At 46.3% G+C, this 26,470-nt stretch overlaps 1 protein-coding gene across 1 annotated transcript in view; it reads right to left on the bottom strand.

Annotated features, from left to right (window-relative positions):
- The window catches only part of LOC126160215 (leukocyte elastase inhibitor-like), a 62,169-nt gene that overhangs the window by 19,196 nt on the left and 16,503 nt on the right, over nt 1-26,470 (bottom strand). Inside the window, exons 3-5 of the mRNA XM_049916892.1 lie at nt 16,060-16,267; nt 15,562-15,776; nt 14,811-14,996 (exon numbers count right to left, since the gene is read on the bottom strand). Of these exons, the coding sequence (XP_049772849.1) occupies nt 14,811-14,996; nt 15,562-15,776; nt 16,060-16,267 (609 nt within the window). The remainder of the gene's footprint in view (nt 1-14,810; nt 14,997-15,561; nt 15,777-16,059; nt 16,268-26,470) is intronic.

Raw genomic sequence — 26,470 nt, 5'->3', positions numbered from 1 at the left:
CCAAGATGTTATCTCCACGAGTCGGTTCTCTGTTTAATTGCTCGAGGTAATTTTCGGATAGTGCACTCAGTATAATGTCACTCGATGCTCTGTCCCTACCACCCGTCCTAAACATCTGAGTGTCCCAGCCTATATCTGGTAAATTGAAATCTCCACCTAAGACTATAACATGCTGAGAAAATTCATGTGAAACGTATTCCAAATTTTCTCTCAGTTGTTCTGCCACTAATGCTGCTGAGTCGGGAGGTCGGTAAAAGGAGCCAATTATTAACCCAGCTCGGTTGTTGAGTGTAACCTCCACCCATAATAATTCACAGGAACTATCCACTTCTACTTCACTACAGGATAAACTACTACTAACAGCGACAAACACGCCACCACCGGTTGCATTCAATCTATCCTTTCTAAACACCGTCTGTGCCTTTGCAAAAATTTCGGCAGAATTTATCTCTGGCTTCAGCCAGCTTTCTGTACCTATAACGATTTCAGCTTCGGTGCTTTCTATCAGCGCTTGAAATTCCGGTACTTTACCAATGCAGCTTCGACAGTTTACAATTACAATACCGATTGCTGCTTGGTCCCCGCATGTCCTGACTTTGCCCCGCACCCGTTGAGGCTGTTGCCCTTTCTGTACTTGCCCGAGGCCATCTAACCTAAAAAAAAAACACCCAGTCCACGCCACACAACCCCTGCTACCCGTGTAGCCGCTTGCTGCGTGTAGTGAACTCCTGGCCTATCCGGCGGAACCCGAAACCCCACCACCCTATGGCGCAAGTCGAGGAATCTGCAGCCCACACGGTCGCAGAACCGTCTCAGTCTCTGATTCGGACCCTCCACTCGGCTCTGTACCAGAGGTCCGCAGTCAGTCCTGTCGACGATGCTGCAGATGGTGAGCTCTGCTTTCATCCCGCTAGCGAGACTGGCAGTCTTCACCAAATCAGATAGCCGCCGGAAGCCAGAGAGGATTTCCTCCGATCCATAGTGACACACACCATTGGTGCCGATATGAGCGACCACCTGCAGATGGGCGCACCCTGTACCCTTCATGGCCTCCGGAAGGACCCTTTCCACATCTGGAATGACTCCCCCAGGTATGCACACGGAGTGCACATTGGTTTTCTTCCCCTCTCTTGCTGCCATATCACTAAGGGGCCCCGCCCGGGTTCCCGGGTTCGATTCCCGGCGGGGTTAGGGATTTTCTCTGCCTCGTGGTGACTGGGTGTTGTGTGATGTCCTTAGGTTAGTTAGGTTTAAGTAGTTCTAAGTTCTAGGGGACTGATGACCATAGATGTTAAGTCCCATAGTGCTCAGAGCCATTTGAACCTAAGGTGCCCCATTACGCGCCTGACGTTGGAGCTCCCAACTACCAGTAAGCCCACCCTCTGCGACCGCCCAGATCTTGCAGACTGAGGGGCAACCTCTGGAACAGGACAAGCAGCCATGTCCAGCCGAAGATCAGTATCAGCCTGAGATAGCGCCTGAAACCGGTTCGTCAGACAAACTGGAGAGGCTGTAGGGAAGCAACCTACTCACGCCGTATAAAATTCACATCAGTCTTTCCATTGTTTGCCAGCCTAGTCCGCTGTAACTAGCTCTGACGTCATAAATGTTGCACAATACTTTAAAAATCAAGTAAATAACCTGAAACGTTTCTAGCATGTCAGGAGTAATACTAAATCAATATGTGTTGAATGTCAGTTCAATAACTTTTACCATTTTCGAAATTTGGACGTTTTTCTGTAAAAATCATTGGCGCAACAGAAAAGAGCTAGAAACTTAAAAAATTATATTTAGATTCCTTTTTCATAATAATTTAGTAGAAACAGTCTTCTGGATCCCACAAATTAAAATTTTAGTTGAAATTCATGATTTTCTGGTTTTTGTCTTAAAAATTAAGGAAGCAAGATGGATTAAGTAGGCTAATCAATAAGGCTAGGTTGTTTAAATTTAAGTAGAAGGGAGATCTGCTATAATAATAAATATGTGAGAAGTTTCAACTGAATAACTATAAAACTATAGCGATAGCGTATCTCCAAAGAGCAAGTTCAGAGCTCGTCTACTGTGTGTAGTGTAATTAAATTAATTCTCTCGCCCAAAATATTTGACTTAGCCACGTCAGACGTTTATTATGATTACTTACCTGTGTGCTGAATGCACATTTAAATTAAGAACTTCATCGGCCACCAGCTAAGGAAGCAATGTCTTATTCGATAACTTAAAGTGGTGCATTACTAGCCCAGCGGCTAGTCGGGAGAGCAATTTTGATCAGGCGTTCCCTTAGCCGTCCGCACCGCGGCTTTATATATAAGAACGCTGCGCGAGAGAAAAAGGCCCCAGTTCTCTCTAGACGCTGAATAGCACACCACCTGTGCCGGGAGTCACGTCGCGTCGGTATCATTGCTATAAACAGCCTCGGATGCCGTAATAAGTCACTCGGTATACGCGTAACCATGAAATCGTTTTCGAGTGAAGTGTTAATTCTGGGATGACTTTAATGATCTATCTGCAGTTTGCGTATGTCGTATTTTCACGTGTCGTCGCGGGACAGACATTCTACCATTATTTAGCGTGGCGTTTGATGAACATTATCATCAAATTACGGCGAGCATTCACTTAAACATTTCATTTGAACAGTTATAGTTGCATCAGTGCATTAGACTCTGAACTGCTCTGGTAGCTTGATTGTGTGGATTCTTTTTGGTCTGTGACTTTCAGAATATAGTGAACATTTTAGAGAAAATGGTTTTTGATTATGAATACCAGACAATCTCCTAATTCCTCAGAGCTATAATCTGTAGCTATAAATGTATTTCTCAGATGAAGTGGGCACTAGGAATTCTAATTACAGGTTTCACGTTTTGTTAATCACTTTCTGGTTGCCAATATTGTAGTTAGAGAGCCAGTGTTTAGAACGGCAAACAACAGCATTAAATAAATAATAGGAACATTATATAACAATTTATACCACCCGCCGCCCCACATATGGTGCATCGGGCCGCCTCACATATGGCTAATCGGCCTGGAAAAACAAACAAAACATATATAAACAATAAATTCCACCCGCCGCCCCACATGGCCTTCCGTTCAGCCTTCCGGAATGTCTTTCGCCCCCTGCCACACCCCGAGACGACCTCCCACTCTACCACAGGTGAGGGATCAGCCTCAATGTGGGCAGTATCCCGGGCAGCCACAGTCGTACCCGATCAGGGGATGCGTGGGACGAGCTGGCCGTCCCCGACAAACCCCCATCCGGACCCGCACAGTGATGCCCATTGGCAACAGCCTCAAGCTGTGTGACCGAAGCCAACACTGCCTGAAGCTGGGAGCGAAGGGATGCCAACTCAGCCTGCATCCGAACACAGCAGTTGCAGTCCCTATCCATGCTAAAAACTGTTGTGCAAAGAACGTCTGAACTAATGTACAGAGAGCACAAAAAAATCGGCACAAAATTTAAACGGTTTTTAAAATACAAGATTGCCTAGTATATGCAGTAATGCTGCTACTTGCGCATTCAGACATTTGTTTAATAGTGTACTTCCGGTTGTTCTACCGAGTTATTGTTTCAGTTTTGTGCACCACAGTAGTTTATCTACGAGGGTCGTCCAGAAAGTAAGTTCCATTCGGTCGCTAAATTAGAACAACAGTGAAAATCAGAAACATTTTGTTTGCAAGAGTTATCTACACTTTCCAGATACTTCTCTACATAGTCGCCGCTCCGACTTGGACATTTATCAGAGCGTTATACCAAATTACGAACACCATCGTCATAGAAGGCAGCCGCCTGTGCTTTCCGATAATTCTCTACGCTGGTCCATTGCGCGTTAACTTGCGCCCGAGTGTTGTCTTCGTATCCAACGTTTAATGTGAACAGAGATGATACTCAGGATGAGCCAATTAGGGCTGTGATGTGCGTCATCGAACACTTCCCATCGAAAAGGCTGCAGCAGCGTCTTCACTGCCCCCCTGAGAATTGCCACGAAGAAGGAAGTGTGTGGCAGTTGTGTTAGGTGGGCTGCATTCATTAAGGCGAAGCCTCTCAGCGAGCCCTCCTACATGGCGGGAGACGTCGTTGTTCTGGGCACCTTTACTCGCTCACAGTGCGCTCACAACTGAAAAGAGCGTCTTTATGCGATCGACGGTCACCAACACATCTGTGCAAAGCTTCATCGGGTTTTCACTGTGGTGTCCATTTCGTGAACGATCGCATCTTACTTTCTGGACAACCCTCGCATTTTCAGCAACTTAGTTGCGTATATCGAAATAATCAGTAACCAGTTGCAAAACAAAAAAAAAAAAAAAAAAAAAAAAAGAATTCTTAACCGGTTTCAAATAATGTGATAGTTATAATCTTCTGAAAAAGGGCACTAAATGCTTGAAACCGGTTAAGGTTAAGAATAGAAAATTGCTTTTATTATATTATTATTTCGATATTTATGTATAATATTTCGACGATCGACCCAACCTTCTTCAGATGCTGCGAGTTTTGTTGTTATGTATACTCGCTATCTGGACTCCAACCGGACTGTGAACTACTGTTAGTCTCACAACGCCGGCCGCTGTGGCCGAGTGGTTCTAGGCGCTTCAGTCTGGAGCCGCGACGACCGCTACGGTGGCACGTTCGAATCCTGCTTCGGGCGAGGATGTGTGCGATGTCCTTAGGTTAGTTAGGTTCAAGTAGTTCTAAGTTCCAGGGGACTGATGGCCCCAGATGTTAAGTCCCATAGCGCTCAGAACCATTTGAACCATTTTTAGCCTCACAACGGTGTTTATAGCCGAGTTGTATCCTCGGCGGCAACTACGCGTTTTGATGCTCTTTTGTTTTTCAGAGCTCGCATTGATACTGTGTAAAACGCAAATTCACTCCGCGTTTTCCAGTTTTGGTGGCCGCGTTGTACTACCCATAGTGCAAGCGTTATGACGCCATATATATTCAGACGCGAGAAAAACTACTCTAGCTGTTCGTTAAAATGGCGCGCGCTGAAAAAAATTCTGTAGAATGGATGGGATAGCGTGACTGTCAGGATTGCGGGTTCTCTGCCAGAAGGTGGTAAGGTCTGGACAGCTGACTGTACACGCTAAACCTTTATTTCAGCAACAAGTTAATACAGTTGCTGGATGGCCCTCAGGGTCAATCTTTGCCTCTTCACAATATACCACTGGAGACGGTGGCAACCAGCAGCGGCCGGCCGCTGTGGCCGAGCGGTTCTAAGCGCTTCAGTCTGGAACCGCGCTGCTGCTACGGTCGCAGATTCGAATCCTGCCTCGGGCATGGATGTGTGTGATGTCATTAGGTTAGTGAGGCTTAATTAGTTCTAAGTCTAGGGACTGTTGATCTCAGATGTTAAGTCCCATAGTGCTCAGAACCATTTGAACCATTTTTTTTGAGATAGCGGTAGGCACTGGGAGCGCCTGGCGCGCCGGCGTATTGCTGGCTTCACGCCACTTCAACGTGGAGCGGGAGTCGGCCTTCGGCACACGATGGCTGTAACGAAGCGCAGCTATCGCGCAGGGATCGGTCCAGAGAGACATGACGTCAACGGCCATTCAGCGATCCGCAAGGTACACCATTTCCGGGGCGGGCAGGCCGGACTCTATGGCTCGTGGCTCAGTCACGGTGACCGCTGTTGGTGATAGCGCCAGGTGACACAGGTTGTGCGTCATCGGACTGCCCAGTTGCATCCGACATTACGGGCTGGCCTGCAACCGTTAAATATGCTTCTTCCCCACAGATCACTGCTGTTTTCCTTTGGTCAGTAGAACGATTGAAAGATGACACCCCTGGGTGATGTAATCAGGACACAGTGACCGCATCCCTTGTCGTCACTTCCGAGTGGATCGCGCCGTCAACCGTAGTGTAGTCCACATGTTGTCGTTCTTCTTTTGCCATCGTGTTGTCTGATTCGGCTGGTCAGCGACCCACTAACGACGTGTCGTCCTCCTGAGCTGTCGACAGAAGTCACAGTAATTCTTCAAACGTTTTCAGTGCTTTTCGTCAATTTAATCATTTTCCCTCTTCAGTTCAACACGTTCACTTCGAACTCTATACGCAACACACTTCGCACAAAGTATCTACACTATGTGATCAAAAGAATCCGGACAACTGGCTGAAAATGACTTACAAGTTCGTGGCGCCCTCCATCGGTAATGCTGAAATTCAATGTGATGTAGGCCCACCCTTAACCTTGATGACCCCCTCTCGCAGGCTTACGTTCAGTCAGGTGCTGGAACGTTTCTTGGGGATTGGCAGCCCATTCCTCACGGAGTGCTGCACTGAGGAGAGGTATCGATATCGGTCGGTGAAGCCTGGCACGAAGTCGGCGTTCCAAAACATCCCAAAGGTGTTCTACAGGATTCAGGTCAGGACTCTGTGCAAGCCAGTCCATTACAAGGATGTTATTCTCATGTAACAACTCCGCCACAGGCCGTGCATTGTGAACAAGTGCTCGATCGCGTTGAAAGATGCTGTCGCCATCCCAGAATTGCTCTTCAACAGTGGGAAGCAAGAAGGTTCTTAAAATATCAATGTAGGCCTGTGCAAGCCCCCTACATGAAAAACACGACCGCACCATAATACCACCTCCGCATTTAATTGTTGGCGCTACTCACGCTGCCAGATGACGTTCACCGGACATTCGCCATACCCACACCCTGCCATCGGATCGCCACTTTGTGTACCGTGATTCGTCACTCCACACGTTTTCCCACTGTTCAGTCGTCCAATGTTTACGCTCCTTACACTAAGCAAGGCGTCGTTTGGCATTTACCGTCGTGATGTGTGGCTTACTAGCCACTAGACCATGAAATTCAAGTTTTTTCACCTCCCGCCTTACTTTCATAGTACTTGCAGTCGATCCTGAAGCAGTTTGGAATTATTGTGTGATGAACTGGATAGATGTCTGTCTATTACACATTACGACCATCTTCAACTATCGGCGGTCTCTGTCAGTCAACAGACGAGGTCAGCCTGTACGCTTTTGTGCTGTTTCCACTTCACTATCACATCGGAAACAGTGGGCCTTGGGATGTTTAGGAGTGTGGAAACCTCCCGTACAGACGTATGACACATGTGATACCCAGTCAGCTGACCACCTTCGAAGTCCGTGAGTTCCGTGGAGCGTCCCATTCTGCTCTCTCACGATGTGTAATGATTACTGAGGTCGCTGATATAGAGTTCCTGACAGTAGGTGGCAACACAATGCACCTAATTTGAAAAACGTATGTTTTTGGGGGTGTTCGGTTACTTTTGAAAACATAGTGTACATATAACACTGAATGTATCTTCACAATCACATCACAGTACGACACAACAGGATTTCATCTTTTTAAGTCATCGGTCTCCTCTCCTGCGCTATCTTAATTCATCTCAGTCTAGCACTTGCACCCCACTCCTCAATTACCTGTCACATATATGCCAATCTGTCTTCCCCTACAGCTTTTATCCACCTCCCCAACCCTTGTCTTATTACTGCACCTGATTTTCAACATTCTTCTGTGGAGCCACATCTCAAGCGCTTCAATTTTCTTCTGTTCTGGTTTCTCCACCGTTCATGATTCACTACCATACAAATCTGCGTTCCAAACGTAATTTATCATATATTTATTCCTCAAATGAATTCCTACGTTTCATAGTAGTAGACTTCTCCTGGCCCGGAATGCCATTTTTGCCTGTGTTAGTCCGCTTTTTATGTCCTTCTTGCTCGGTGCACCATACGTTTTTTTGCCTCCAAGGTAGCAAAATTCCTTAACTTCAACTACTTCGTGACCACCAAGTCTGATGTTAAGTTTCTCGCTATTCTCAATTCCGCTACTTCTCATTACTTTTGTCTTTTTTCCTATTTACTCTCAATCCATATCCTGTACTCATTAGATTGTTGATTCCGTTCCTGTAGTTCTTCACTTAATTGAGCATAGCAGTGTCATCAGTGAATGTTATCACTGGTATCTTTCACCCTGAAGTTTGATCCCACTCTTGAATCTTCCTTTCATTTTCGCCATTACTTCTTCGATGCTTTGATTGAACAGTAGGGATAAGAGGCTGCATCCCTGTCTTGCAACTTTTTAAATCCGAGCACTTTTTTTTCATCTTTTAATCTTTGCCGGTCGGGGTGGACGAGCGGTTCTAGGCACTACAGTTTGGAACCGCGCAACCGCTACGGTCTCAGGTTCGAATCCTGCCTCGGGTATGCATGTGTGTGATGTCCTTAGGTTAGTTAGGTTTAAGTAGTTCTAAGTTCTAGGGGACTGATGACCTCAGAAGTTAAGTCCCATAGTGCTCAGAGCCATCTGAACCATTTTTTAATCTTTGACAGAATTTCGATCTTGAAATATTTTACAGTATCGAACACTTTTTCTGGATCGGTAAACACTGTGAGCGTCTTTTGATTTTCATTCAGTCTTCCTTCTATTATGAACACCAACGTCAGAACTGCCTCTATTGTGCCTTTACCTTTCTTGAAGCCAAACTGATCCTTATCTAACACAGCCTCAACTTTCTTTTCGACTGTTGTTCAGATCCGTTATCTACCAGTGCTGTCTCCGGAATTATGTGGATGATATTTTGTGGAACGTCTGATGGTAAATCGCCAACCTTACAGATTCTACGCATCTGCCTGAATAGTCGTTTTTTGTCTCTTCCCCTAATTATTTTAGAAATTCCGATGGAGTGTAATCTGTCCCTCCAGCTTATTTGATGTTAAGTCGTCGAAAGCGCTTTCAAATTCTGATTCCAATACTGTATCGCCTATCTCTTCCCTATCGACTCCTATTTCTTCTTCTATCACATCATCAGATAAGTCCTCTCCCTCCTAGAAGTCTTCAATACACTCTTCACACCTATTCGCTCTCTCCTCTTCGTTTAGCCTTGGAATTCCAATTGTACCCTTAGTGTTACCACCCTTTCTTTTAATTTCTCCAAAGGTTGTTTTGACTCTTCTTATATACATACACAGTCCTCCCGACCATTATTCCTTTTCAATTTCTGCACATCCTTCCTACAGGCGTTTCACCTTGGCTGCCCTGCTCTTCCCATTTATTTCATTCCTAAGTGTTTTATACTGATGTTTTCTTATATTTCACTGAACGTTTTTGTACTTCCTCCTCTGTCGATCAATTGAAGTATATCCTCCCATAACCAAGCTATCTTCGGAGCTACTTTTGTAGTAATACGTTTGTCCTTCCAACATCTGTGATTGCCCTTTCTAGACATGTCCAATCAACTGAACTCCATAATTTGATTTTTCTTATCTCGGAATCGACATCTTTAGCGAACTTGAGAATGCATCTTATCAGTCTTCATTACTTGAGTGTCCCACTTCCTTCCACGGTGATTCTTTCGTTCTTTTAATTAGTCATCAGTCTGCTTATTTGCTGGATGTATCCCAATTTCTGTCGACCTCTACAGTTTTTACCCTCTACAGCTCCTTCTAATATCTCGAAAGTTATTCCCTAATGTCTTAACGGATGTCCTATTATCCTGCCCCTTGTCAGGGTTTTCCATGCATTCCTTTCCCCGTCGATTCTGTTGAAAACATCCTCATTCCTTACGTTATCAGTCTTCTGCACGCTTCTCTTCATCATTACCAAATCGTGATCTAAATCTGTATTTGCACCTGGGTAAGCGTTACAGTCCAATAATCGATTTCAGAAGCCTTGTCTATGATGTACCGGTAATATGGCCCTAATAGTCGCGTGTCTCCGGCATTTCCCAAGTATACCTCCCAATCTGATTCTTGAACAGAGTATTTGCTGTTGTTATCTGAAATTTATTGCGGAAGTCAATTAGTCTTTCTGCTGTCTCATTCGTGCTACCAAGCCCTTATTCTCCCACGACCCTTCTTCTACTCCTTCCCCTGCAACCACGTTCAAATCCCCACGGTTATTATATTTTCGTCTCCCTTTAAACAGTAAATTTCCCTTTCAATATCCTCATATATTTTCTCTATCTCTTTATCTTTTGGTTGTGACGTTGGCATGTACACCTGACATATCGTTGTCGGCGTTGGTTTGTTGCCGAATGTGATGAGAACAGCCCTATCACTTAACTATTCACAGAAAAACACTCTCTGCCCTACCTTCCTATTTATAACGAAAGCTACTTCCATTATACCATGTTCTGCATGCCTCGGGTATGGATGTGTGTGATGTCCTTAGGTTAGTTAGGTTTACGTAGTTCTAAGTGTAGGGGACTGATGACCTCAGATATTAAGTTCCATAGTGCTTAGAGCCATTTGAAGCCCATTTTAAAATACAAAGTTTATTTGTGAGAGTAGGCCAGAGACAATATGTAGGCCTACGTGTTTCATTGAGTACTTTACGCATCTGTCTGATACATGAAGATCCATGCCAAACAGAAGAGCCATATTCTGCAGCAGAACACCTGTATCACTGCTTATGAAGCGATTGTTGGAGAATGTAAGCCAGTTTGTGAATCACACTTTTTCGTGTGAAGATTTCCGTTTGTTCTTAAGATGGTTTTTGAATGTAAAAGCCGTGTGAAGCTTCACTCTCAGGTACTTTGGGACATGACAGTGCTAGAATCGGGTTCCTGATCGTGCTATATGTAGCTAATGACGAGCTCCTCTGTTTCAAGAATGATGGATAGACATGTTTCTTAGATGACGATGGTTACGATTACAGTGTCCTGAAATATTTATGAGCGTGGTTGTCTAATTTGTCTCCGCTGTTTCAAATCTTTCGCTCTGTACAGCAAAGACTAGCTCCTTTGCAGTGTGCAAGTAGGCCCAGCTGCGCCATCTTTTGTGTGACCGGATAGTCAGTGTTACGCAACGCTTAGTCAGTGCGAGCGGTCATACGAAGTGAAGACCTGTAACCAAGTGACACTATGCCTCGGCGACATCACAGGGTGGCATGTAAGTGCGTTCGAACGGGGTAGAATGATTGGTCTCTGGGAGGCGGATCTGTCGTTCCGTGACATTGAGCCTCCTACAGTGCTCGCTGCTTTAATGGTGAGGTGTATGTGGAACCAGTGCAGAGATGAAGACCGTACACAACACCGACAGGGTACTGGACGACACGATGTGCCCACACCGCTGTCTTGTCCTCTTGGCCGCAGCGGACAGAACAGCTTCGGCCACAGTGTCGATGTGATGTTGGCACGCTGCAACGGGTGTGGACATGTCTGCGTAGGCCCTTCGGCGCCGTCTCCTACGGGCTGAAACGTCCCCTTAGAACAATTTCTGAATTACCGTGCTGATAAACCTCTTACACTATTTGCTTTTTAAACAGCTGAGCAAAACTGAACGTACTCAAACATTCACTAAAGTGACACACAATATTTTTAGCGTAACGCAATCTGACTTCCAAAAAATCCCTACAAAAGAATGGCCCTGACTAACATTAACCTATACCTTTCACAAATCACTTACCTCACAAAAATCTTCGTTACTCAAGCTACAGCAATACAGCGAGCACCACTACTGCCAGCTAAATAACAGATTCAAACTACTGAATGCACTAACTACTGGTAGGCATAGTTAGCAAATGAAAGATTTTAATAGAGAACAAACAATGCATTTACCTTAATAATCATCAAAAGTCATAATATATACAGCAGTTCATGACATCCATTTTTACAAATTTCAAAACTCCGCCATTTCTCTCCCCACATCCACCACTGCTGGCGGCTCACCTCCAACTGCGCAACGCTATGCGCTGTTAACATCCAGCTGCCCAACACTACAATGGCAGACAACAATGCAAACTAGCCACAGGCTGCACACAGCACAGCCAGTGATTTTCATACAGAGCGCTACGTAACGTTGCCAATAGGAAAACATAAACAGCATACGTACAGGGCATGAGTGGAGGCACGCATGTCATTGTGTCGGCTTCCACTGACCAGAACCCACCAGCCCCGCAGACTGCAATGGGCACGTAATGCCGACACTGGCGTGCTGAGTGGCAAAATGTAGTGCTTTTGGACACGTCCAGCTTCAGCTTACCCTACAGCGAAGCCGCATACGTGTTCGACGCCACCATGGGAAACACAGTCTGGCAGAGTGAATTGTTGTGCGGTATTGCGGACAAACGCCAAGTGAGATAGTTTGGGGCGCCATTGCGTGTAACATGCGATCTGGACAGGTACCGCTACAATAGCGAGCTTTTATAGTCTGCGGCACTCCCCCTCCTGCAGGCCATTGCACGTCCAATGTTTCAGCAGGACAACCCCCGGAATCTTGTGGCGAGGAATGTACGAGGGCAGTTCAATAAGTAATGCAACACATTTTTTTCTCGGCCAATTTTGGTTGAAAAAACCGGAAATTTCTTGTGGAATATTTTCAAACATTCCCGCTTCGTCTCGTATAGTTTCATTGACTTCCGACAGGTGGCAGCGCTGTACGGAGCTGTTAAAATGGCGTCTGTAACGGATGTGCGTTGCAAACAACGGGCAGTGATCGAGTTTCTTTTGGCGGAAAACCAGGGCATCTCAGATATTCATAGGCGCTTGCAGAATGTCTACGGTGATCTGGCAGTGGACAAATTCACGGTGAGTCGTTGGGCAAAGCGTGTGTCATCATCGCCGCAAGGTCAAGCAAGACTGTCTGATCTCCCGCGTGCGGGCCGGCCGTGCACAGCTGTGACTCCTGCAATGGCGGAGCGTGCGAACACACTCGTTCGAGATGATCGACGGATCACCATGAAACAACTCAGTGCTCAACTTGACATCTCTGTTGGTAGTGCTGTCACAATTGTTCACCAGTTGGGATATTCAAAGGTTTGTTCCCGCTGGGTCCCTCGTTGTCTAACCGAACACCATAAAGAGCAAAGGAGAACCATCTGTGCGGAATTGCTTGCTCGTCATGTGGCTGAGGGTGACAATTTCTTGTCAAAGATTGTTACAGGCGATGAAACATGGGTTCATCACTTCGAACCTGAAACAAAACGGCAATCAATGGAGTGGCGCCACACACACTCCCCTACCAAGAAAAAGTTTAAAGCCATACCCTCAGCCGGTAAAGTCATGGTTACAGTCTTCTGGGACGCTGAAGGGGTTATTCTGTTCGATGTCCTTCCCCATGGTCAAACGATCAACTCTGAAGTGTATTGTGCTACTCTTCAGAAATTGAAGAAACGACTTCAGCATGTTCGTAGGCACAAAAATCTGAACGAACTGCTCCTTCTTCATGACAACGCAAGACCTCACACAAGTCTTCGCACCCGAGAGGAGCTCACAAAACTTCAGTGGACTGTTCTTCCTCATGCACCCTACAGCCCCGATCTCGCACCGTCGGATTTCCATATGTTCGGCCCAATGAAGGACGCAATCCGTGGGAGGCACTACGCGGATGATGAAGAAGTTATTGATGCAGTACGACGTTGGCTCCGACATCGACCAGTGGAATGGTACCGTGCAGGCATACAGGCCCTCATTTCAAGGTGGCGTAAGGCCGTAGCATTGAATGGAGATTACGCTGAAAAATAGTGTTGTGTAGCTAAAAGATTGGAGAATAACCTGGTGTATTTCAATGCTGAATAAAACAACCCCTGTTCCAGAAAAAAAATGTGTTGCATTACTTATTGAACTGCCCTCGTACAAGCCTTCTTCGAAGAACGACGAGTGCCATTGCTTCCCTGGCCTGCCCGTCCGACTGATGTGTCACGCATGAACATGTCTCCGGTGTGATCAGTCCGCATTTCCTTCGTTCAAGTGCTCCTGCAGCCACAGTTGATGATTTGTGGATTCGTCTACAAACGGCGTAGCAGAGTATTCCCCAGCAGCATAATCATGAACTTTTTCATTCCTTGCCACGACGTCTAGCGGCTCTGATTGTAAAATATGGTGAAGACCACCCCCTCCCCCCCCCCCCCCCCTACTGAATTTCCACAGTCACAGTGGACCCACAGGCCTGCAGTGCTTACGCTTCTGATTTGTGTAGTGTCATGTCCCTAATCGATGGAATATGCTTCATTGCGATCACATCTCTCAGTCTTGGTGTTTCACTTTCTACAAACACTAGTGTATTTGGAGTCGGCGACTTGTTGTACCTCCCTGAGGCTGGCCGTTTTTCTGTGTTGTACAGCAGCTACACCGTAAATCAACAAAAAAACATAGTATTAATTCAGCGTGATGGAAAACCTCGAGCAGGTTATGGAGTGCTACTGTAAAGCTACCTTACGGCATTGAGCCGGGCTATATTAAAATGTTCCCTGTTCTGTTTACTTCCGCGCACAGAAATGCAGGGCTTTCATACTGTTCTCCATAAAGGCCGCCTAAGTGACAAATTAATCTCGTGGAGATTTGCCTGCTGTCTGGGTTTTCAAATCCCTCACCGTTGCCTTAAAAAAAGGCAGCGTACAGTTTTGTTCCATTCTTCTCGGGTTGCCTACGACGCTGTAATTTGTAATTGGGGTTATCAGTTGGTTTTCTTGATCGTGAGTGACCATTGCCAGCCAGATCTTTAATGTGTTGTTGAAAGTTCGAATGGTGTCGCTCTGGAGTACTTAGATTTCTTGCCGAGTTGCCAATTTTTTTTTTTTTTTTTTTTTTTTTTTGCCTAATAGTGAAAGTACAGGCACAGACTAGGCTTGAAATGAGCATTTGATGCTTGTCGACAAACAAGTTACATTGTTCCGTTCAGCGATTTAAATGCAGTTGATTTGTACAAAGTCATTCCCTGTGGTCGAAACCGCGTTGAGAAAAAGGTATCCGATCTTTAAAATAGTCACAAATCACGCAAACCTCGTGCAGAACTTTCGCAGGCAGATTGTGTGAGGTAAAGGAATAGTTGACATTAAACATTAGTTTTCAGACTTGCCTCTGTAATTATAAAGTTTGAAAATGTTAAACTCACAGTTATAAGAGTGTCTTTTAAAGACTTGGAGTATTCCATTTTGAATCTCGGCAAATATACAAACACTTTGCTTTTGGTCATTCCCTTCAGAATGTGCAGGGGATCAAATTTGTCAATATTTCTCTCGAGGTCCTGCAAACCATTCATTTCTTTTGGTAGGAGTATCATCATATTCAGTCTCCAATCCTGCAAAAGGAGAAAGAAATCTGATTAGTTTATCATAAAATATCTTTGCACTGTATTTTTTACTTGCAACATATTTGTATTTGGAACATGGTGCAAAGGTAATTTTGAATTTAAAATTTAAAAAAAACTAGTCTATTTAGAGCTATAAGAACATTCGTGCAGCGCTCTTCAACTTACAGTTCTACTGTACGAATGTAATTAGAACTTACCCTATAATCTCATTGAAATCGTTCTGGGTCCACTTCCTTATCTTATTAAATACTAAAAAAAATGCTAAAACACTAAAATAGGGGACATGTCGACCACGTTACAGCTTCCTGAGGACCCCGAGAAAAACCGCTGCAACACGGACGAAACGTCGCTTATTTTAGCATTTTAGAATTTTTTGTATTTTGCTGGATGACAGGGTAGTAAACCAAGTGCGATTTTAACGAGACTGCCACCAGTCACGGAAGTCTATGTACTTTTACTCTTTAACGTTTCTGTCCCTTGAAATATTCAAGGACCTCTCATTCCTATAATTGTATGAAGAAATAAATATTTGTAAAATTTTCGATCAAATTACCTTGTAAGGAAGCATAAGTGCCTGCGAATTTAATTCAGTTACATCAGCATACAATAAACGGTCCTCGACGTACATCATATCAATGTCTTCCGTCGCTCCTGACGGTAAATGGAAGGGTGTAGGCTTTGTTTCTTCCTCGTAAAATACCTTAAGCCATTCATCCTTAAAGTAAATAGCGTTGACAAGCACCATGAGAGTGCTAGCATCCAAAGTGCCTGTGAAAGTGAATCAGCAGATATAGACAGGAAAAAAGCCTTTTCCCTTTTATGATCATTATACAGGATTACAACAGAACGTTTATGGATAATTTTACAAAATATAATGCGTAAGAAATGACTGTTACCTGATAAAAACGAAAAACAATTCCAATGTTTTGTCCATTTTATATCGCATGACACTTTTGTACGAAATTCCAGTTGTGTCCACGTCATATGTTAAACAGGCGAGTAGCAAACAGTAAAACAATTTGTAAACGCACGCTCTAAAAAACTCTATTACCTTTCATAATCATATCTTTTATCTTTCCATGAGTTTTACTTTCAATCCAGTCATTAATTGTTTTCGTGGACTGTTCTGATTCAGCAAAGTTGAGCTGCTGAACTCCAGCAAGAAACCTGTCAGCAGTTTGCCTGAATTCCTTCTTGACTTCAGAACCAGTCCGAAGATATATTTTGTTGGCTATGTCAAGTAAAACGTTTTGAGATTCCTGGAAAAAATTTGCACTTTAGTATTAAAAGTAAGTTACTTAATATTAATGTGTGAAACTTATTAAGGCGTTATAATTACTGTACGTATACTACGACTACTACTGTAATAGCGATAAGAAGTAGCGTGCAAGATATTAGACTCTGTAATGACCTTCATCTGTCTATATGTTATTAACAGTTACTGATGATAGCAGTAACGTTCATTGTAGTCATAAATACTGTAGAACAAACAATAAATTTCTCACTGCGTCTTTCATTCCCTGAACAAGGTTTATTATTTTTTTACTTACTTGCATTTTCTACGACCAGTCACTTTTATTTTATTTTTTGTTTAACACACAAAGTGTATAATAGTGTTAACGTATTTAGAGAAAATTGTGCAGTGAATCGCGTTGAGAAACAGGGCCAAAATACACACATCAAAAAAAATTTTGCATCACCTCGGTTCCGAGAATTCCGGAACCTGTACAGAAAATTGGAATAGAGATCAACATAAATGTCATTTCCACCATTTTTACTTGTCATGAAAACCACACATTGCATGTTCTACTACCATACAGCGAGACCTATAGAGGTGGTGGTCCAGATTGCTGTACACACCGGTAGCACGTCCTCTTGCATTGAGGCATACCAGTATTCGTCGTGGCATACTATCCACAAGTTCATCAAGGCACTGTTGGTCCAGATTGTCCCACTCCTCAACACCGACTCGACGTAGATCCCTCAGAGTGGTTGGTGGGTCACATCGTCCATGAAGAGCCCTTTTAAATCTACCCCAGGCATGTTCGATAGTGTTCATGTCTGGAGAACATGCTGGCCATCTAGTCGAGCGATGTCGTTATCGTGAAGGAAGTCATTTGCAAGATGTGCACGATGCGGGCGCGAATTGTCGTCCATGAAAACGAATGCCTCGCCAATATGTTGCCGATATGGTTGGACTATCGGTCGGTGGATGGCATTCACGTGTCGTACAGCCGTTACGGCACCTTCCATGACCACCAGCGGCGTACGTCGGCCCCACATAATGCCACCCAAATCAGCAGGGAACCTTCACCTTGCTGCACTCGCTGGACAGTGTGTCTAAGACGTTCAGTCTGACGGGATTGCCTCCATACACGTCTCCGAGGACTGCCTGGTTGACGGCATATGTGACACTAATCGGTGAAGACAACGTGATGCCAATCCTGAGCGACCCATTTGGCATGCTGTTGGGCCCATCAGTACCGCGCTGCGTGGCGTCGTGGTTGCAAAGGTGGACCTCGCAATGGACGTTGGGAGTAAAGCTGCGCATCATGCAGACAGTTGCGCACAGTTTGAGTCGTAACACGACGTCCTGTGACTGCACGGAAAACATTATTCAACATGGTTGCGTTGCTGTCAGGGTTCCTCCGAGCCGTAATCCTGAGGTAGCGGTCATCCACTGTAGCAGTAGCCCTTGGGCAGCCTGAGCGAAGAGTGTCATCGACAGTTCCTGTCTCTCTGTATCTCCTCCATGTCCGAACAACTTTGCCTCGGTTCACTCCGAGACGCCTGGTCACGTCCCTTGTTGAGAACCCTTCCTGGCACATAGTAACAATGCGGACCCGATCAAACCTCGGTATTGACCGTCTAGGCATGGTTGAACTACAGACAACACGAGCTGTGTACCTCGTTCCTGGTGGAATTACTGGAACTGATCGGCTGTCGGACCCCCTCCGTCTAAAAGGCGCTGCTCATGTATGGTTGTTTACATCTTTGGGCGGGTTTAGTGACATCTCTGAACAGCCAAAGGGACTGTGTCTGTGATACAATATCGACAGTCAACGTCTATCTTCAGGAGTTCTGGGTACCGAGGTGATGCAAAACTTTTTTATGTGTGTAAGTAATGATACAGTGTTATGTGTCTCGACACCGCGCCGGTATGCCAATGATGAAAACTAATCTTAGGGCGCCAGAATCGTTTTGGTGTTAATCACAATAAACAACGAGACACAGCTCCACGCCAGCAGAATACATTACCGAACGTCAATTTCTGGCCAAGTACTGCTCCCCGCTTTCCTCCAAATACACCAATAGCCACAGCGAACAGTAAACAAAGTCCTATCTTGGTTTACATTAAGACATTTCATTTTTAAGTAACAAGTTACTGCATGTATAAACACCCGACGACGAGCAGAAAAGGCTTAAATCGGGTTGCTGTGTGCTAAATTAAACATAAAACGATACCTAAGGCAGCAGAAAAAAAGTAATTATTCTACACAGTCAAGGTTCCTAAACGTAGACAATATGGCCACAAGTAATTATTCTTTATTGTCAGACCAGATTGTTGGTGATCCAGTCCGTTGTTCGATTCTTGTAGCCTAAATAAAATACCTAGCGAGATCATTGTGGAACATGCTCAACGTGAACTGTTTTCTGAGGTCTGGCTCATTAAAGAGTTATGATACTTTTCATCCTATTACCAGGCTATTACAGAAGAATGCAAAAGAAAATCGAGGAGTTGTTAGATGTCTGTCAGTCTGACTTTCAGGGAGGTAAAAGAGAGCTCAGTCGGTAGAGCACTTGCCCGTGGAAGGCAATAGGTCCTGATTTCGAGTCTCGGTCCAGCATACAGTTTTAATTTGCGAGTAGGTTTCACAACACCGCACACTCTACAGCAGAGCGAAAATCTCATTCTAAAAGAGAGGTAGTTTTGAGGTTGCGATTGATAACGGAAGAACGACTTAGAAAACCACAGACTCGATCATAAAATTACCGACCTAGAAGAAGCGTCGGACATTGTAAAATGGCAAGAGATGTAGATGTTCGAAATTCTAAGCAAAATTGGAATAAGCTGTATGGAAAGACGGGTAATATACAAACGTATAAGAATGAAGAAGGAACGGTAAGAATCTAAAATAAAGATGCGCCCGGTTTAAAAAGGGCGTAAGATAGGAATGTAGTCTTTCTCCCCTACAGTTTAATCTATACATCAAAGAAGCAAAGATGGAAATAAAAGATAGGTTCTGAAGTGAGATTAAAATTTTCGTTGAAACAATATAGCCAGCAAGATTCGCTGAAAACATTGAAGGGCATACTCGAGTGAATGAAGGGTCTGCTGACCACCAACAGTCTGGTCTGACAACAAAGAATAATTACTTGTGGTCATATTGGCTACGTTTAGGAACCTTGACTGTGTAGGATAATTACTTTTTCTGCTGTCTTAGGTATGTTTAATTTAGAACACAGCAACCCGATTTAAGCGTTTTCTGCTCGTCGTCAGGTGTTTATACATACAGAAAGTTGTTACTTAAATATGAAATGTCTTAATGTAAATAAACACTCGTTCGACCTATACTTGAGTATTGCTCATCAGTGTGCCAGATCGGGTTGACGGAGGAGATAGAGAAGATCCAAAGAAGAGCGGCGCGTTTCGTCACAGCGTTATTTGGTAAGCGTGATAGCGTTACGGAGATGTTTAGCAAACTCAAGTGGCAGACTCTGCAAGAGAGGTGCTCTGCATCGCGGTGTAGCTTGCTGTCCAGGTTTCGAGGGGTGTGTTTCTGGACGAGGTATCGAATATATTGCTTCCCCCTACTTATACCTCCCGAGGAGATCACGAATGTAAAATCAGAGAGATTCGAGCGCGCGCGGAGGCTTTCCGGCAGTCGTTCTTCCCGCGAACCATACGCGACTGGAATAGAAAAGTGAGGTAATGACAGTGGCACGTAAAGTGCCCTCCGCCACACACCATTGGGTGGCTTGCGGAGTATAAATGTAGATGTAGATGTAGATTGAGATTAAACCGAAGAAAGACGAAAGGAATGAGGAGTAGTAGAAATGAGATTATTGAACATGACACCAAAATTGGGATCCGTGATGTAGGCGAACTGAAGGGCTTCTGCTACCTTGGATGCAAACAGAATTACACTGACATATGAAGCAAGGAGGATAACACTGAAGCTCCAAAGCAACTGGTATAGACATGCATATTCAAATAGAGAGATACGTCAACAGGCTGAATACGGCGCTGCGGTCGGCATTGCCTGTATAAGAGAACAAGTGTCTGGCGCAGTTGTTAGATCGGTTACTGCTCCTACAATGGCAGGTTATCAAGATTTTAAGTGAGTTTGAACTTGGTGTTGTAGTCGCCGCACAAGCGACGGGACGCAGTATCTCCGAGGTCCCGTACGACTATTTCACGAGTGTACCGTGAATATCAGGAATCCGGCAAAACATCAAATCTCCGACATCGCTATGGCCGGAGAAAGATCCTGCAAGAACCGACCAACGACGACTGAAGATAATTGTTCAGCTTGAGAGAAATGAAGCCGTTCCGCAAATTGCTGCACATTACTATGTGGTCGTCAACAAGCCCACTCGTGTACCCTTGATTACTGCACGACGGAAAGCTTTACGCCTCGCCTCAGCCTTTCAGCACCGACACTGGACTGTTGATTACTGGAAACATGTTGCCTGGTCGGACGAGTCCCGTTTCAAATTGCAACGAGCGGATGGACGTGCACAGGTACGGAGACAACCATATGAATCAATGCACACTGCATGGCAGCAGGGGATTGTTCAAGTTGGTAGGGGCTGTATAACGATGTGGGGAGTGTGCAGGTGAAGTAATATAGTACCCCTGATATGTCTATATATGACTCTCAAATGGTTCAAATGGCTCTGAGCACTATGGGACTTAACATCTATGGTCATCAGTCCCCTAGAACTTAGAACTACTTAAACCTAACTAACCTAAGGACAGCACACATCACCCAGCCATCACGAGGCAGAGAAAATCCCTGACCCCGCCGGGAATCGAACCCGGGAACCCGTGCGTGGGAAGCGTGAACACTACCGCACGACCACGTATATATGACTCTGACAGGTGACATGTACGTAAGCATTCTGCCTAATCACCTGCATCCATTCATGTCCATTGTGTATTCCGACGGTCTTGGGCAATTCCAGCAGGACAATGCGACACCCCACACGTCCAGTGGCCCCAGGAACACTCTTCTGAGTTTAAACACCCCCCTGAGGGTCCGGGGGTTAGAATAGGCCCGAGGTATTCCTGCCTGTCGTAAGGGGCGACTAAAAGGACTCCCTCCCGCTCAAGGGGGTAGTTGGCGCCTGCGTCCGGAGACGGACGGTTCCACGACTTATATTTGTGGTCATTTTTGTTTATCGCTTATTCTGGTTTCTTCCTTCCTTTGTTTGGTTCCTTTCTTTGTCCTTTTGCCTCTCACTGTCTTCCTTACTTTTTACCTTGCCTTCTACTTCTTGCCTTCTTCTCCTTGCCTTCTTCTCCTCGCCTTCTTCTCCTCGCCTTCTTCTCCTTGCCTTCTTCTCCTTGCCTTCTTCTCCTTGCCTTCTTGTCCACCCTCTGGTCTCCGCCGCGGCGTTCGAGACAGTTTGTCCTTTCTCTCCCTCTCTCCCTTTTTTTCCTCTTCTTCTTTCCTCCCTGTGCGTGCCTGAAGGCCGACCCACGCGCTCGCACGCGTAGCCGGTGACGAGGTAACGCGTAATTCCCCGCCCTGGGTAGACAAGTAAGGTACGCAGGTACCTCCTGGTAAAGGCCGAGCCCAGAAAGGGGTGATTGCCTGAGCTGACACCTTCCGACCATGCCGATTGGTCCCCCCGTCCGTTTCTCGGGAGGTATGACCTGAGGTGTAAACATTCACCTAAGGTGCGAGTGCCCTCTGAGAGGGTCCCAACAAGGAAGGAGCGCGCCATCGGAGATGCTGGCAATCATGGGAGATTCCTCCGCAATGGATTTCTCTTCTTCTTCTCTCTCGACTTCTGCCCAAAAACGGAAACTTGACCAGCCACCAGTGACAAAAGTACTACAGCCTGCCCCAAAGTTCCTCATACTTTCTAGATCTGAGGACGGAAAGGATTTTTCATCTGTCAACCCTTTCGTTATCCAGAAGGGCGTAGATGCCATAGCCGGATCTGTCAAGTCTTGTACCAGGATGCGTAACGGTACTTTGTTGTTAGAAACTGAGAGCGCCTTTCAGGCACAAAAACTGCTTCGGGCTACACTCCTGTACACGTTCCCTGTCCAGGTGGAGGCTCACCGCACTTTGAATTCGTCGCGTGGTGTGGTATATACTAGATCACTCGACGGATTGACTGACGAGGAAATTCAGTCTTCCCTCACTGAGCAGGGCGTGACTGCTGTCCATAGGGTCATGAAAAAGGTCGACAATGACCTTTGATAGTGTTCAGCTGCCGTCACGCATCAAAGCGGGCTATGAGCTTATTTCTGTTCGCCCCTATGTCCCGACACCTACGCGCTGCTACCAGTGTCAGCGTTTTAATCACACTCGCCAGTCTTGTTCCAATGCGGCTAAATGTGTCACTTGTGGCAGGGATGCCCGTGAGGGTGACTGTCCACCTCCGTCTCCTCGTTGTGTGGACTGTCAGGGTGACCATGCAGCGTCCTCCCGCGACTGTCCCATCTACAAGGATGAACGCTGTATACAGGAACTTCGGGTCAAAGAGAAAGTGTCCACCTCAGTTGCTCGCAAGATCTTTGCTAGTAGGAAGCCCACGCTGCTCCCAGCGAGGAAATACAGTACTGTCCTCGTCTCTCGTCGGACTACCAGGGAGGTGTCGACGCAGACATGCAATCTGACCTTTAGCACTACGGTCGTCCGTTTGACCAGTGCTAAGATCGCCCGGTCAACGTCTCCTCTTCCTCCCGTCACCCCTAAGACACAAGCACCTTCATCAGCTTCTGCCAAGACGAAGACCCAGAAGTCAGATGCACGGGCCTTCAAGAAGGAACCGTCCCGTGCAGACTTCCTACGTACCTCGAACTCCCAGCCATCGACCAGTACTTCCACTAAACGACCTTCCAAGAAGGCTCATAGGAAGCACAGTTCTCCTTCTCGGCCACGGCACGTTTCTTCTCCTGCGCCACTCAGCGGTTGCCGCCCCAGGCCGTCATCTGTTTCGCCTGGCCGCACTGCTGGCAGCCGAACATCTGGCCGTTCACCGGCGGTGGAAGCTCCCCCTCCCGGCCATCTTAACAAGATGGCCAATGAACCTATTGAACCAATGGACGATGACTCTCCGCCTACTGATAGCGGCGGCAGCGTTCGCTCGAAGCCAGGCCCTCAACGGCCTTCTTCTCACGATGGCACTTCTTCATTGGAATATTCGCGGCATTCGCTCCAACCGAGAGGACTTAAAGTTGCTGCTGCCCTTGCACTGTCCGCTCGTCGTAGCTCTCCAGGAAACGAAGCTACGCCCATGCGATCAAATTGACTTGGCACACTACACCTCTGTGCGTTTTGACCTACCCCCTGTGGCAGGTATTGCGGCTCATGGAGGGGTTATGTTGCTGGTCCGAGATATTTACTACGATCCCATCACATTGCACACCGGCCAGCAGGCAGTTGCCGTCCGAATTACTCTCCCCACGTTCACATTTTCCATTTGTACCGTTTACACTCCATCGTCGTCTGCCGTTACCAGGGCAGACATGATACAAAATATTGCTCAGCTACCTCCACCATTTTGTTAACTGGAGACTTCAATGCCCACCATCCCCTTTGGGGCTCTCCAGCATCCTGCCCGAGAGGCTCCCTGTTAGCAGACCTTTTCAGCCAGCTCAATCTTGTCTGCCTCAATACTGGCGCCCCTACTTTTCTTTCGGACACAACTCACACCTATTCCCATTTAGACCTCTCTACATGTACTCCCCAACTTGCACGCCGGTTTGAGTTGTACGCACTTTCTGATACGTATTCGAGCGACCGCTTCCCTTGTGTTATCTATCTCTTGCATCATACCCACTCTCCGTGCTCAACTAGCTGGAACATCTCCAAAGCAGACTGGGGGCTCTTCTCTTCCAGGGCGACCTTTCAGGATCAAACCTTCGTAAGCTGCGATAGTCAGGACGCACACCTCACGGAAGTCATTCTCACACTACTTCTTCTCCACGTCGCGTTCTAGTCCCCTGGTGGACCGCAGCATGTTAGAGACGCTTTACGTGCTCGTCGACGTGCTTTACGCATCTTTAAACGCCACCCTACGATGGAGAATTGTTTCAGTTATAAACGATTACGTGCGCAGTGTCGTCGTGTTATTAAAGAAAGCAAGAAAGCCAGCTGGGCTGCTTTCACAAACACCTTCAACAGTTTTTCTGTTGTCTGGGGTAGCCTGCGTCGGCTATCTGGCACTAAGGTCCACTCACCAGTTTCTGGCTTGACGGTCGCGAATGACGTCCTTGTGGCCCCTGAGGATGTCTCCAATGCCTTCTGCCGCTTTTTCGCAGAGGTTTCGAGCTCCGCTCATTACCACCCTGCCTTCCTCCCCCGAAAACAAGCAGAGGAGGCAAGGCCACCTAACTTTCGCCCCTCGAATCGTGAAAGTTATAATGCCCCATTCGCCATGCGGGAACTCGAAAATGCACTTGCCCGGTCACGGTCCTCCGCTCCAGGGCCTGATTCTATTCATATTCAAATGCTGAAGAACCTTTCTCCTGCGGGTAAAGGTTTTCTTCTTCGCACTTATAATCGTGCATCAAACCAGTCTTAGGACTGAAGATCACAACAACAAACAACAACAACAACTTATAATCGCATCTGGATTGAGGGTCATGTTCCCACATGCTGGCGCGAATCTATTGTTGTCCCGATTTCTAAGCCGGGAAAGGACAAGCACTTGCTTTCCAGTTATCTACCGATCTCCCTTACCAGCTGTGTCTGTAAGGTGATGAAACGAATGGTTAATTCTCGTTTGGTTTCGCTGCTCGAATCTCGACGCCTACTTACCAATGTACAATGTGGATTTTGTAGGCGCCGCTCTGCTGTTGACCACCTGGTTACCTTGTCGACCTTTATTATGAATAACTTCTTGCGGAAGCGCCCGACCGCGGCTGTGTTCTTTGATTTTGAGAAGGTTTACGACACCTGTTGGAGGGCGGGCATTCTACGCACCCTGCATACATGGGGCCTTCGCGGTCGCCTCCCTCTTTTTATTCATGCCTTTTTAATGGATCGACAGTTCAGGGTACGTGTGGGTTCTGTCCTGTCCGACGCCTTTCGCCAAGAGAATGGGGTGCCACAGGACTCAGTTTTGAGCGTCGCTCTCTTCGCCATAGCGATCAATCCAATAATGGATTGCCTCCCAGCTGATGTATCAGGCTTCCTTTTCGTGGACTATTTTACCATCTATTGCAGCGCACAGCGTACATGTTTCCTGGAGCGCTGTCTTCAGCGTTGTCTTGACCGTCTTTACTCCTGGAGTGTCACCAATGGCTTCCGTTTTTCTGGCGAGAAGACGGTCTGTATTAACAGAGTTTCTCCCACCGTCCTTACGACTCGGTCCTGTTGCTCTCCCATTCGTGGAGACAACAAAATTTTTAGGTCTTACATTTGACAGGAAACTTAGCTGGTCTCCACATGTGTCATATTTGGCTGCCCGTTGTACCCGTTCTCTAAATGTCCTCCGTGTTCTCAGCGGTATGTCGTGGGGAGCGGATCGAACCGTCCTACTTCGCCTATATCGGTCGATCGTCCGCTCAAAGCTGGATTATGGGAGCTCCGTATACTCCTCTGCACGGCCGTCCATCTTACGCCGCCTCAACTTTATACAACATCGGGGTTTATGTCTTGCGATCGGAGCGTTCTATTCTAGTCCCGTCGTGAGTCTTCATGCTGAAGCCGGTGAATTACCACTAACCTACCGACGCGATATACTGCTTTGTCGGTATGCCTGTCGGCTATTGTCCATGCCCGACCACCCGTCTTATCGTTCCTTTTTTGGCGGCTCTCTCGACCGTCAATACGGGTTGTATGTCTCTGCCCTGCTACCCCCTGGAGTTCGCTTTCGTCACCTCCTTCAGCACCTTGATTTTTCACTCCCTGCAACCTTTCGAGTGGGCGAGAGCAAAACGCCACCTTGGCTCCAGGCTCAGTTTCGCGTTCACCTTGACCTCAGCTCTCTCCCAAAGGAGGTTACCCCAGCTTCGGTATACCGCTCCCGGTTTGTCGAACTTCGTTTGAAGTTCATTAATATGATCTTCATTTATACAGATGGCTCTAAGACCAATGACGGTGTCGGGTGTTCTTTTACTATCGGGGCACACAGTTTCAGATACCTGCTCCATGGCCATTGTTCGGTCTTTACAGCTGAGCTATTTGCCCTCTACCAGGCTGTTCTTTACATCCGCCGCCACCGACATTCTGCTTATGTCATCCGCTCTGATTCCCTGAGCGCCATCCAGCGCC

Source organism: Schistocerca cancellata, chromosome 2 (assembly GCF_023864275.1).
Source record: "Schistocerca cancellata isolate TAMUIC-IGC-003103 chromosome 2, iqSchCanc2.1, whole genome shotgun sequence".
Classification (NCBI taxonomy): domain Eukaryota; kingdom Metazoa; phylum Arthropoda; class Insecta; order Orthoptera; family Acrididae; genus Schistocerca; species Schistocerca cancellata.
Note: the sequence above shows the minus strand (reverse complement) of the source record. Positions and strands in the feature narration are given on the sequence as shown.